General features: G+C 45.1%; 1 protein-coding gene across 1 annotated transcript; it reads right to left on the reverse strand.

Annotated features, from left to right (window-relative positions):
- Nucleotides 1-3,149: 3,149 nt before the first annotated feature.
- LOC147863210 (expansin-A11-like) lies at nucleotides 3,150-4,141 on the reverse strand. Its single transcript, XM_087320972.1, has one exon. It carries the CDS (start codon nucleotides 4,098-4,100, stop codon nucleotides 3,297-3,299), a length of 804 nt encoding a protein of 267 aa, XP_087177098.1. The 5' UTR covers nucleotides 4,101-4,141; the 3' UTR covers nucleotides 3,150-3,296.
- Nucleotides 4,142-13,948: the final 9,807 nt, after the last annotated feature.

Genomic DNA, 13,948 nt, shown 5'->3' on the forward strand with positions numbered 1-13,948 from the left:
GAGTTTGGTCCGGGGGTGGCATATCTTCTCGAGCGTCCGCCTTGGGTGCAGCCGATTCTTCTGGTGGGGGTGTGGGTTCATGGGCACTGGCCTCTCCTTCGACAGACTCTGGTACCGTGGGGATGTCCATGGGATGTCTGTTGGCCGGGAAAAGTTCCTCCTATGCCGTGTCCGTGATCTCCTTGCTAGGAGGTTCTTCTTTCTACTCTGTGGCTGTTGGAGGGCTGGTCGGGATGGCTGCGAGTCGTTCTCATTCGAAGGCTTCTGCTTCCAGGCAAAACATCATCTGACAGTCATTGAAGTCCTCCATTATTTGCTCGATTGCCGCGGTGTGAGATTTTGCCAGGGACTGGTAATCCACGGTTAAATCTGCACGCAAGTTTTGAATGCTGGCTTCGTCCATTTTGTAGAAGCCGCAGCCCTCCTTCCGTCGGTTCTCGGCGTCGGCGCATAAAATATGCAATTCGGCAGCTTAGGCAGCTTAGCCGGGTCGTTCCAACTCTCGAAGTTCTCGGAACCATTCTTGATGCGACGTCATATGGTTCGAGGCACCGGAATCGACGAACCATATGTGTTCCGGACCGGAGGCATTAGTAGAAGTAGAGGGAAACATAGAATTCGCTCTATGTCTCATCACGAACATTCCGCCGCAATCGTCATAGTCGGAGTTGATGGCATAGTTGGTGAGTTGTCGGCTGGTGGAAGCCGACTCGCGTATCTTCTTACGACATTCTTCTTCGTGGTGGCCGACTTTCCCGCAATATCCGCATTCGATTGAGGTTTGTCGGCTCGGACCGGAACGGGGGCTCCCCCTTCTTCAGAAGGTTCCCCGATGACTTCCATCTTGTTGCGGTAATTGAGAGTCGTTTTTGTAAATTGGTCCGCCTCGTCCTTGGCCAAATCGGCCTCTTCTTGCACGGCCGCGTCCTCTTGCTCCATCCGAATGCGTGTAGAGCATTTGGCCATTCGAGGTGCCACTCCTTGTTCGAACATGGTTTTCTTCGACCAACAACATGGATTGGAGATCGAAGAAGGAGGGCGGATTCTCCCGGGCTAGTACAGCAGTCCGCATTACGCCGAATCTTGGTGCGAGGCCACCGAGGCATATTTGCACCATCTCGTCATCCTCCACGTTTACGCTTCTCGAGCCGAGCGAATCACAAAGCTCCTTGATCTTCAAGGTGTAGCCCGTGACGGAGATATCCCTTTGTTGGATATTATTCAACTCTTGGCGGAGTTGAAGCTTTCTCGCGGTAGTGTTGGCGGCGAAAATATTTCGTAGATTCTCCCACGCTTGCTTCGGCGTCTTGCCTTCTCGAATGTACCCGAGCATGTGGTCGTGAACACATGTCGCCAAGCAATACATCATTGGGCTTGCCGCTTGCTCCCACGTTGCATAGTCGGCATCTTCCGGGTTGGGCCGATTTTCTTATGCTCCTCTGATGTAGCTCCAATAGCCTTGTCCGGCAAGGTATTGGTGCATCTTGTACTCCCAAGATGCAAAGTTGTTGTGATCTAACTTCTCGCTAGGGAGACCGCTCCCCATTTGAGTATTCATTGTCCATGTAGATTTCTTCCTTCTTTTCTTTTCCTTCTCTCTCGAACAAGAGCTATGTAGTCGCACTACGATAGCGATGAGCCGGTTCTTCTTGAATGTCGGCGTAGAGCACAACACACGATCACGATGAGGCGAGCTACCAAATCAGTCTGATACGATGTAAAGAATCAATGGTGATTCTTGTGTAGCGGAAGAGATGTGTGTTATGTGTATGTGTGAGAGGAAAGAGAAGAGGAGAGAAACACAAGATAGATAAGAGACAAATTGAAGTACTCGAGAAGAAGGAGATGTATATTAACAAGGAGAATATGATAAATGAAAAATGTAGCATTACAAGGAGTCACAACCGACTTAATATGGAGTAGGAGGAGGGTGCTTTATATAGAGTCACCCTCTCTCTTCATTTACTCACTACAACGTTCACTCTCTCACTAGAGCCTTGAGGAATGTGAAGTCTTACGGTCATGGGGAATGTGGAACCATTAGTTAGGTGTCATAGAATATGAATCTATGAGACATAGTTTAATGTGTAGAGAGTGGTGGTGTGACTCTTGACCTTAGAGTAATCATAGATTCTCAAAAGGTGTGTTCAAACGAGCTTGATTCTCAACAAGTAGAAACTCAATTCAAAATAATAACACTTTGTACATACAATGTGCTCTGTGAGTACTTTTATACAAGACTCCTTAAAAGGACTCACCGAAGTACTGACAAGTACTTCAATGCTCATACGAGCGACTAACACTGACTCCTAAAAATATGCCTACATACTAAGCTAGATTTGCAGGCCTCTAACGGCCTACCAGTTACAATCCGATCCGGCTCTTGGTTCCGGACACCGATCCGATTCTTGATTCCGGACTCTGATCCGGCTCTAGCTTGTTCAGCCGATCCGGATCCGGTTGAGCTTGTCCGCTCAACACGCCCAAAACAGAAGACCACACCTTCATTAACAAAACAGTCAATCCGTTACAACCATGCTCTGTGAGCATGTTATATACAAAGCCCTAGATCCCTCTCATAAAGGTTATGGGCTGACAGAAGTACATTCGGCTCATTCATGAGCACTAAAAACTAGCTGAGTTAAATTCTATATGTAAGAACATTGGCAGACCTAGTTGAGTTTGGTATCGCAACAAGAATATCAAAGACATGTACATGTATAAGTACATGTATACGTACGTGTACGCATATGAATGTATGTCAAGATTATGATGGAATCGAGAACATGGTTTTAACGGTTTTTAAATTAAATTTTTTCTTTTAAAACAATCTTTTCATTTTCAAGCCATATTGTCACATTTTAAGAAAATCTTTAAAATTTTGAAAAATTAAGATTTAAAAAAAAAATGAAAGTTTTTAATTTTGTAAAATTTGAATTTTGACCAAAGTTGAAAAAACAGAAACCGAATCATGAAATTGCGGTTTTAACGATTAAATGGTTTGACGGTTTGAATATTTTTAAACGGTTCGGTCTTGAGACTCTCGAACCAAACCAAACCAAACCGTTGCCGATTGTTAGAGGCCATACTACTCCGAGTAGAAGGTAAAGTTAAAATAAAGCGAAGCTTTCCAATGTGTGGTGTATTATACAAGGAATACATGGGATAGTGGTTACACATTTTTCGGATGGTCCCCGAAGACTCATCGGCATCCGTATGTGTATAGAATAAATGGGGGGTGATCCGGACAAAAGATGGCTTGTCCGGACAAATAATGAGGCGGGCATTCGGACATTTCAGAATTGGTCTCCTTGGAACGTCTGGCCGAAGCTCCAGCCTGCGGGCGCCACGTCGTACGACGTCAGCGTCCTGCCGTCGCTGGTGGTCACAGCGAACGACAGGCTCTGCCCGTCCAGCTTCCCGTTGCTCTGCCAGTTCTGGCCCCAATTCCGGCTCATGGCCATCCATCCTGTCTGCGAGCCCTTGACGGACACCGCCGTCACGTCTCCCGCACCGCCCACGTTGGTGATGAGCACCAGGTTGAAGTAGGAGTGGCCGTTGACAGTGAAGCGGATGCCGCCCTTCTTGGCGCAGGCCACGCGGCGGTAGAGCACCGGCACGATGCCGCCGCTGTACACCCCGATCTTCTCGAACGCCGGCTGCGCCATGTCGAAGTGCTCCCGCGGAGGGTTGCACCAGCCGCCGGCGTCGCTGGATTGGGCGGGGTTGGGCGGGCAGAAGTTAGTGGCGGTGACCACCACGCTGGAGGCGCCGCCTCCGCCGCCAACGCACCACTTGGGGTCGGCGGCGGCGTCGCACTTGATCTCGAAGCAGGCGCCGCAGCTGAGTCCGGCGTTGAAGAGCGCGGTGCTGAGGGCGGCGGTGTCAGTGCCATAGCCAGAGCTGTAGAGGTCTCCGTAGCCGCAGGCACCGCCCATGGTACCGGCCGCATCTCCGCCGCCATAGAAGGTGGCGTGGGCGGAGGTCCAGCTGCTGGGCAAGGATTGGGCGGCAGCAGGAGGAGAGGCCATGAAGAGAATGGCGGAGGCGCTCATGGCCATGGCCATGAGGAGGAGAATGAGATTGTTTGATGAGGCCATTGGTATGTGTATGTGTATGTTTGTATGGGGTTGGTTATGAATCCAAGATGATTTAGGAATACTTATAGCCTTGTGAGGGTCAATGAATTTATATACTAATCCACTAGTTTGATTTTGTGAACATGCGTGTTTGATGATGTAACAAGACCAGAGAATAAGAGCGCGATACGGCTGCGCATGGCCCACTTGTCGTACGTATAATGGTCGTCTCGTCGTATATTGGCCTCTTTCGAAACCGACGAACGAGTCATTAATGATCACAAACTCTCGCCCCCACACCTTAGCTAGTTGGGTCACGTTCCACAGCGTAACACACAAACGTTTCGACCTGAGGGACCATGACCATGATTATAGATGGATTTAATGGCCATGTTCCGAATGGCATTCATTATTTATCCAATAGTGACCCATAGAAAACAAATGGATGTAGTGGCTATTATTACCACCCTATTGATGGATTGGTTTTTTGTCGTTTGATTGTCAAACCGTTCTTTCGTACATACTCCCTCACATGGAATGATTTACCTTTGGAGATCTTTTTGCAATGTTCTTTTTGGGGCAAAGTGTGTGGCTCACACATATGTGCACCTTATGGTGGGTGGGGTCCTACAACAGTTCATTCGGATCTACATGTTCTTCCTTAGCTACACTAGCCAGCTCAACATGGTGGAGTGATTCTCATTGGAATCTAGATTCACATCAACTGCAACTCAAATTGGATTCTACTATCATGATTATCACATAATGACCAGACTATTACAATACGTACTCGCCAGCTTGATTCATGGAGGGGTGACCCAAGTCATTGGAATCTAGAGTTACATCAAACTCCTCCTTAAGTTTTTGTTTCACCAAGTATTTACACATTCACGGCATGGATACATATCAGTACCAAACTTGAGCTGGCATATATGTCTAGAATTGTATATAGTCCAACAATATTTGTCACTCTACATTCTCACCGTTTTTTTTTAAATGGCATGGATTTAGTAATGTGGGTTTTTCATAACTCCGTTTGTAAAAATATGACACACAAAAAACACTTCCTTAGAAATAAGCCCAATCCTTTGTCAATGGCTCACGCAAAAGTGCCTCCCACTTTACAAATCACTCAAGCCCAACTTTGACTTATAAGGATCATCAAAGAACATAAAGCATTTATTTGCTTCATTGGGTTTATGGTTGACCAAACTATAGACGTAATTAGCAACTTTTCATAACATTTAGTTATTTTCAGAAATGCTTACACGGTGTGCACATATGCTTTCGAGTTCTTGTGGTACTCATGACTCAATCCATAACTTTCAAAATGTAGGTTATCAAAAAAGTAGTGTGTCCCACTTGTGCAAGTCTTATGGAATTCCAATGATATATCTAGTTTTCCGTGCACTTTTGTATGTCTCGACACATTGTTCTAATTGATTATCAAGCATGTGCGAAAAAGAGACAATTGCAACAACATCATCATGTTGTCCAAAAGATTAACATCCAAATTGATCTCGTCTAATCGTGGGCAAGTAGAGACATACATAAAAGGATAACGCAAGTGCTCCTAGTTAACAACTACAAACCATTCCTATAAAAAAACATTCAGTTCACCAACATTGATGGGATATTTTTAGGTAAAGCTATCTATCAATGTGATTGTCATGCCATGTGATAAGCAATAAGAATGATGTCATATAAGTGAAATTCTGATATCCCTAATCATATATGCATTCGAAAATGAAATAATATTTGGACGTATCTCTTCTAATATCCATTCATCTAACTCATTAGAACGCAACATCCATCATTGCAAAATTGTAATAACTCCTCAAACAAGGACTTATTAGAATGAAAATATTGTGTTTGAATACCAAACTTGACGCTTGACAGCGATAAAAGACTTCAATGCTCACACAAGAAGAGATCATATCACAAGAATGGGAGGGCCCTAGTTCCTTGCCTATACTCCAATTTCTTGTAAGGTTAGAATACCGCAAACAAATAAAAAATGGTGGAGTCTTTGGAAAAGAAAAAATTACCGATTAATCCCATAAGATTGTGGCAAAGTAGAGTGTAAAAGTAAAGCTATATATTGACACACAAAGGAAGCCCAATTTGTTAAGGGGCCCCTTTTTCCGAATATCCCGATCTGTACGACAGGGATGCCCACTAGCTTCATCCTTATTTCTATTATACGCCGAAGCACTCTCTTACTGTCTCAACTTGCGGCATCTCAACCTACGTGGTCTTCCCGTGCCTCATTCTCACCAAAGCATCCTGGATATAGAATTTGTAGATGACACAACTGTCTACCTACAAGGGGACTTGGAAAACTTACAAAAGCTCGAAAGTGGGTTAGCCCTTGTCGCGAAGTTTCGTGCGTGTATGTTACTTGGGTGGGAGCACGGGGGTCATGGACTAGGGAGTACGAAGGGATAGAGAAGACAAGAGGTTTGCTTTACGACAATACTACTTCTCGACCCCTTCCTAAGCAACGGCTCGTTGACCCTTTTGTAGGGTCGGTGGTTTTCATTGATCACGACTCATCGAGTTTTCGAGATCACCGCACGAGCTAAGTGATCAAACGGGTACAAGCAAAGATGAGCATGCAAAAATGAGCGCACAAGGGACGATAACACAAGCACAAATGCTCATATGTCTTTATGAGGAGGAGAGGTGGATGGGCACACCCGAACGCTCCCTCGTCACAAGACGCCGAACGTAAAAGGAAAGGGACGAGAATACAAACACGAATGCTTCTACGTCTTTATCAGAAGGAGAGGTGCATGGGCACGCCCGAATGCTCCCTTGTCACAAGACATTGAATGTACAAGGAGGGCACAAAACACATGCACAAATTCTCGTACGCCTTTATGAGGAGGAGAGGTGCATGGGCACGCCTGAAATGTCCCTCATCACAAGATGACTGAACGTACAAGGAAGACACAAACACATGCACAAAAGCTCGTACGTCTTTATGAGGAGGAGAGGTGCATGGGCACGCCTGAAATGCTCACTTGTCACAAGATGGCCGAACGTACAAGGAAGACAAACACACGCACAAATACTCGTATGCCTTTATGAAGAGGAGAGGTGCATGGGCATGCCCGAAATGCTCCCTCGTGTCAAGACGGCCGAACATACAAGGGGACGAGAAGAAAGAAAGAAAGAAAAAAAACACGAATGATATTGGCTAAAGAAATAAATATGTGTTCGATTCCACGCATGAGGACCCTTTATAAAATAAGGTTTGATTACAATTTGGCAACTTCTAGTTAACCACAACCTCAACAAAACATAGATACTAAATGCCCATATAGACAAAAGCAAATCCGAACACGGATTACGAACACGAAGAAGACGAACAAACAAGCACCACAAAAATGCTGACCCCAACGAACCATGACCACCCAAACAGCGAGCACACGGGCTTGCAATGACGAACAAGGGCGAACCAATGTCGAACCAACGAAGCTCGAGCTCACGAGCACCGTAAACGAGCACTTCGAGTGCCAACGTGAAGAAGACGAGCACGTGGCGGTGAGGGGATGAAAGGGTATGAGATGAAGAGAAATGGTGAAGATGAAGATGAAGAGCTCTGAAAGAAAAATGTCGATAGTCTCATCCTCCCAAATGAGCCCCCATGGACCTCCTTTTATAAGAAAAAAGAAAGGGGGGTCGCCAATTTGGTCTTCAATGCAAAATGAATAATATTCCTTAAATCACGATGCTTTGTAAGACCAGATTTGAACTGTGCACCTCTAAGCTAGAAATCAATGTGACTATCCACTAGTCCATTACTCTGTCTTATATAATATAGAATTCTTTATCTACAAATTCATAGCCTGTCTCCTCTCTCTTACTTTTTACACGAGCTTCTGTATCTCCTTTCCACCCTTTCTTTTCCCTTTTCTTTTGCATGTGCAAAATTAATTGCCTTTGTGTGCACAGACATTGCACATTCACATTTTGAACCCCCCTTTCACCGGTTTTTCCCACACTCGAGCACACCATATCATGACATCTACCCCCATCAAACCGCACATCCTCCGGTATGTGCCAAGAATGACGGCTGAGGGTGGTCAATAGTTCATTTCCTCCTTCTCATTGACCCCGTGGCTTGTTCTTTGCTCGCCTTTATCTTTGTCAAGGTCATCAAGGTTTGACTCCCTGTCGTGTCGTTGTTTGAATATTTCGAGCCACTTTCCTGCTATTGGTAGTGCCAACTTAGTCCCATCGAGTTCAACAAGGTGGTAGGTGGCATTATCGTTTGCAGTCGTTACCATGTATAGCCCGAACCATCTCTTTGAGAATTTCCACATTGAGCTATGTTGATTGTCGAGACTGCTATCATACACAATCACCTAGTCTCCTTCTTTGATCTTCCGAGGGTATAGTTGGTGTGTCTTGTCGAATCGGGCTTTGTTGCTTAGCCTAGCCACTTCTAACCTCTCCTTTGCCAACTCCAAGTCTTCGGGTCTTCTCTCAAGTTGCCTTATCCTTGTTGCTAGAAGCTCTTCTCGACTCATCTCGTTTTCCCACGGCATCGCTACCCATGACGCGATCGTGTCTTCAATGGGCATCACCGGCTTTTGTCCGTACATGAGTTCAGCTGGCATGAAACCTATAACTGAGTTGTGAGTTGTTCTGTCGGTCCACAAGGCATAAGGTAGTAACCGAGGCCAGTTCCCGACTTGCCCATCGCAAGCTCTTACAATGGCTTTTACGATAGGCCCGTGTCTGCGTTCTATCTTTCCATTAGCCTCCGGGTTATAAGTGGTCGTGAGAGAGAGCTTCACTCCAAGTCGTTCAAAGAGCTCTGTAGCTTCGTGAGCGTTCAACTCTCCTCTCTCGGCCACTATCTTTCCCACACATCCATACCTAGAGATGACATCTTCGAGTAAGAATTTACACACCCTTCTAAGGTTCACCCTTCTACTTGGTTTGTTAGGTGTTCTCTTGCTAGAACCAAATATTTCATTTGGCCCACTCCATCGGCATCGAAACCAAATCCACCATCCATTTGAAGTGTATGGTGAGTGGGTAGGTCGGGTGCAACTCATCCCTATGGCGTATGTTTCAGTGTATCTGGCAGCTTTTACACGTCCTCACGAAATGGGCGACATCCTTGTACATTCCTGGCCACCAATACCTCTCCTTTAACTTCTCGAATGTTGCCCACGTTCCTCTATGGCCCACCCAAGGACTCTCGTGGAACTTAGACACCAATGTTGTCTGGTCCTCTTCCTTTATGACCACTCGTTGTGGCGTCCCTGCCCTTCTCTTCGTAGAGGTATCCCCCTTGTAGGAAGAATTTGTACGCTTTCTTTCAGACCCTTTGTGATTCCTCCTTTGACCATGAACCATCCACCATCATTGAGCTTAAGAACTTGCCAATGTGTAGCCATTCCCCTTCGTATTCACTTTCGTTGAAGGCGTGGAGTACTCGCACATCTCGATCATCTATAGACGCTTGGGCCGTCTTAAAGAAGTCAAGAGCGACATCCTCATCTTCAGACACCATGTCGCTTTCGCCCTCGAATCTTGCCCTCGATAGCATATCTGCCATGAAATTGTTCTTCCCTGAAATGTGGTGAATCTCCGGGTTCATTGATTTGATGTAAGCAATCCATCTTAGCATAGCTAAGTCAGGTGTTGCACATCCCGAAACCATCCCTAGGATTGGAAGGCAACCCGTCTCTATTACCACCTGTCACCTAATTTGGTAATCTTTAGCCGCCTTCACTACGGACACAATACCCCAAAGCTCACATTTTACTTGGGTGTATCCTCATTGTCGCTCGCTTAAGACCTTGGCTCCGAACCGGATGGCGTACCATGCACCATCCTCTCCTTCTTGGTTGATGACCCATCTGATCCCTGTTGGACTCGTATCTACCGTCATGTAGATGGGCACCCCTTCCTTGTATACGGCTTTTCATAAAGTTGGTGCCACTACTAGCATTCCTTTGAGCCTCTTCATTGCCTCTGTCTGCTCTTCCTCCCACTTGAACTTTCGCCCCTTCTTGAGTAGCCCATACAAGAGCTCGGCTAGGTGAGCATAGTGTGGGATCCAGATGTGGTGGAATGCATAGGCTCCAAGAAATCGCCTCACCTCTGTTTGTGATTTACATTCTTCCCTCATGTCTGTGATGGCATTCACCTTTGCCAGGTATCGCTTCCATCCGTACGGCCCGCACAAGAATCTCCGGTTGGCCGAATGTCGATTTCTCAGCTGAGAAGGTCAAGCATGAATCTTTGAGTCTTTGTAGAACCTTCTCGCAATCAGAAATGTGATCTGCCACAAAACGTCTACACCCATTCTCGTCCAAGGTTTCATCTTTCTCCGCTTCAGACCACCCATTTATGGGGATTTCATCGAGGAATGGCATGGTGATGTCGGGGATGCAATATCTCATTGCATTTATCATGTGGGCTACAAAGTTAGTGCCTCCTTGTGGCAAGGTACACATTCTCACTAGGCCGATAGGGGTCCGCATCGTCGTGATGTCTCTACTCTCCACAGCTAGTCGGAATTGATCATACCCCGAGTATAGATCACCGATCAAATAAATAGACCTTCCAGTGAAGGCCTCAGCGAATTCGTCAACGCTTGGCCCGACCCCTGCATTTCGAATTGTCACTTGATAAATAGGTTGTAGGTCCTGGATGAAGCGTAAGGTGTTGTTCTTCTTTGGCACAATGAACCACCGATTCGAGTATGGGGCGCTTAATGGCACGAGGATACCCATCTCGATCTTTTCCTTGTGTAGCTCAATGGACTTCGGGATGTGAGCTCTCGGAACTAGGATTGGTTTGATGTTCCATGGTACATGCGGTACCGTAAAGATCACCATTAGCTCCACGATCTTAGGGTTTACGCACCCTATCTCACCCGATGAGAAGGCGAAATCCCTTCCGTGGCTTTCGATCATTCTTCTAAATCTTTCCTCCTCCCTAGGCAATAGGAAGCCACCCCCACAAATCCGGAGCTTCTGTCGCATCTCGTCGGTGAACCGGTGTCCTATGCCTCGTGGGTCCAAGCTAGGATCGTGTACTTTGTTTGCACCTTGATCATGCTCGCTTCCTCGATCAACCGCCCAAGCTTTTTGATGGCAGTGTACATGTCAACTGACTTGACTGGAATTACCTTGTCTTCATTGAGGCCCAAAGCGACTATCCTCTCCATCTCCTTGAGATTGTCATCGAACGAGATTGCCTCCATGGCGCCGCTTATGGTGTCATCTTCCCCTAATAAATTACAGTTTTTGAGATACCTTTCGTATCTCTTGGCCCTAGGCTTATCTCTATTACTTAAACTAGTAATTTTACAAGCTCCATTTTCGGAGAACCAAAATTGTTTCCTTTTACATTTAATAGTTTTGCAAGGGTTTTGTCATGAACACATGACCATTATGGTGTCACCCGGACTTGAACCTCGAACCCTGTAATCCATACTTGAAAACCTCAACCATTAAGATAGCTTATTGTTATATGAAACAATAAAAGCTACTCCTTGTATTACATTGATTTTTGTAAAAACTCTAGATTATTCTAGAATGTCCTAGAGCATTCTAGGTCTAGAACATTCTAGAACATTCTAGAAATCTCTAAGCTATTCTATAGGAACCTATAAATAAAGGCATACATGTATTCTCAAATCAATTCGAATCAACACCAGTCTTTAGCTCTCATTACATATCTTGTATCCATTCTCTTTCTTTCTCTATCTTATACATCCATTCTTCTCTTAGTATTTGGTTCCTTTCTTCTCGTGTTCTCTAATATCCTTCTTCCATCACTCTATCTTTTATCCTTGGTTCTGACAGTTTGATTCGAATTCTCTCTCTCTCTCTCTCTTATCCTCCTTTGTAACCATCCTGAAACCATGGCTGCCATTAACTCAGAAGAATATCTCACCCTTGTTGCAGAAATGGAGAACCTTAAATCCAAGTTTGCATCTCTTGAAGTAGAGAATCAACGTCTACTTGGGGATCTACAAAAGGTTACTATAGAGAAGCAACAACAACAAGAGGAGTTCACGCGACGAGTGCAACAGTTAGAGTCGACAATCATAGTGTTACAACAACAAAGGGTTGAAGGTCAGGGACTTATCAAGGAGCCCAAAATTAGCCTCCCAGCTAAATTTGATGGGTCGAGGGCGCATTTCCGAGGTTTTTTGAATCAAGTATGGTTGGTGATTCAAATGCATCCCGCACGTTATCCAACAGATGCATCACGAGTCGGGCTAGTGGGCACCTTATTGACTGGCATTGCGTTGTCGTGGTTTGCTCCATTGCTAGAGACCAATTCTCCTCTACTGAATAATTTCGAGGAATTTATCAAGGAATTTAAGGCTTGTTTCGGAGATACTGATGGCGTGAGAACAACTATCAACAAGATTCGTACACTTCGTCAAGGTGATCAACCAGCTTCGACATATGCTACCAATTTCCGTCTCATCGCAAGCGATATTCCTTGGGATGAACAAGCCCTAATGGAGCAATTCCATTCAGGCATTCGTAGTGATGTTAAAGACTTACTTCTTACCTTCCCCGACGATCCAAGGTCACTTACAAAAGCTATTAGTCGAGCAATACGGTGTGATAATCGCCTTTTTGAGCTTCGATGTGAGTGACAACAACAAATAACAAGATCAAGATTCACACCAACTTATGCATCAGTAACGGCGCAATCATCCCCAAGGCAAATGTATAGCCCTACTCCAACTCCAAGGCAAACATGTAGTCTAGTCCCAATGGATAGTCCTGCACCCATGGAGATCAATATGACTCAACGATGAGAACCATTGTCAGACGAAGAGAAGCAACGTCGTCGAGCAAACCATCTGTGCTTATATTGCGGAGGTCCAGGACATATAGCCATTCATTGCTCCCGTAGGCCGAGACGTTAGGTAAATCAAATTCACTATGACAATAAAAATGAGTCCAACATTTTAGAAGCAGTTAGTGAATCTAATATTATGAATAATCCACCCTTCTCCAATAAATTTGAAGTCCTAAGCCAATTAGAAGAGGAGTCAAACGAATAAGTCCAGCCAAAATAGGAGCCATTTGGTTGGACAACCCTAGATATGTACAACCTAGTGTGGGTTCCATTTCTTCCAAGCATGTTAGTAGAGTCTTCTCAGCCCTAGTACAAGTTAGGACACCCAATTGTCAACTTCAAGTCCAAGCCCTCTTAGATACTAGAGCCAATTCTTGTTTCATGGATAGAGATTTTGCCCGAAAACACCAAATATCCTTGCATATACTTCCTTGTCCAGTTTCCATAGTAGTGATTGATGGACGCCCCATAGCTTTCGGGAAGATATTTGAAGAGTCTGAGCCAATATACATACTCTTGGGTGATTTAGGACGTGTAGTTTCCTTTAACATAATCCGTAGTCTTGAGCATCCAATTGTCCTCGGTTTGCCATGGTTCGAGCTACATAACCCTAGAATCGATTGGAGGAAGCGAGAAATTAGGTGCCCTTTAGCAGAAAATATCATTGTCAAGGATCGAACTCAGGATTATCCTCCTAAAGTATATAGTTCTACCGATGCACCATATCCTTCTCATCAAATTTCAGCCATCACTTTGCAACAATTACGCCAAGTGGGAGGCAAGGAGGACCTTTTCTTATTTGCAGTATCAGTGACACTTTCTAATGTCACTCAAGGGAATTCAGACATCCAAATTCCCAAAAAATATCAAAGATTATGCTGATGTTTTCGACAAAGTCAAAGCTAGTGTTCTTCCAAAGCATCGACCGTACGACTGTCCTATTGATCTCCAACCAGGAAAAGAGGCACCGTGGGGTCTGATTTACAATTTATCACCCATTGAGCTTGAGGTTC

The sequence above is a fragment of the Azolla caroliniana genome, unplaced genomic scaffold, assembly GCF_043228905.1.
Source record: "Azolla caroliniana isolate FFs.n. ecotype wild unplaced genomic scaffold, voAzoCaro1.0.p SCAF_6, whole genome shotgun sequence".
NCBI lineage: Eukaryota > Viridiplantae > Streptophyta > Polypodiopsida > Salviniales > Salviniaceae > Azolla > Azolla caroliniana.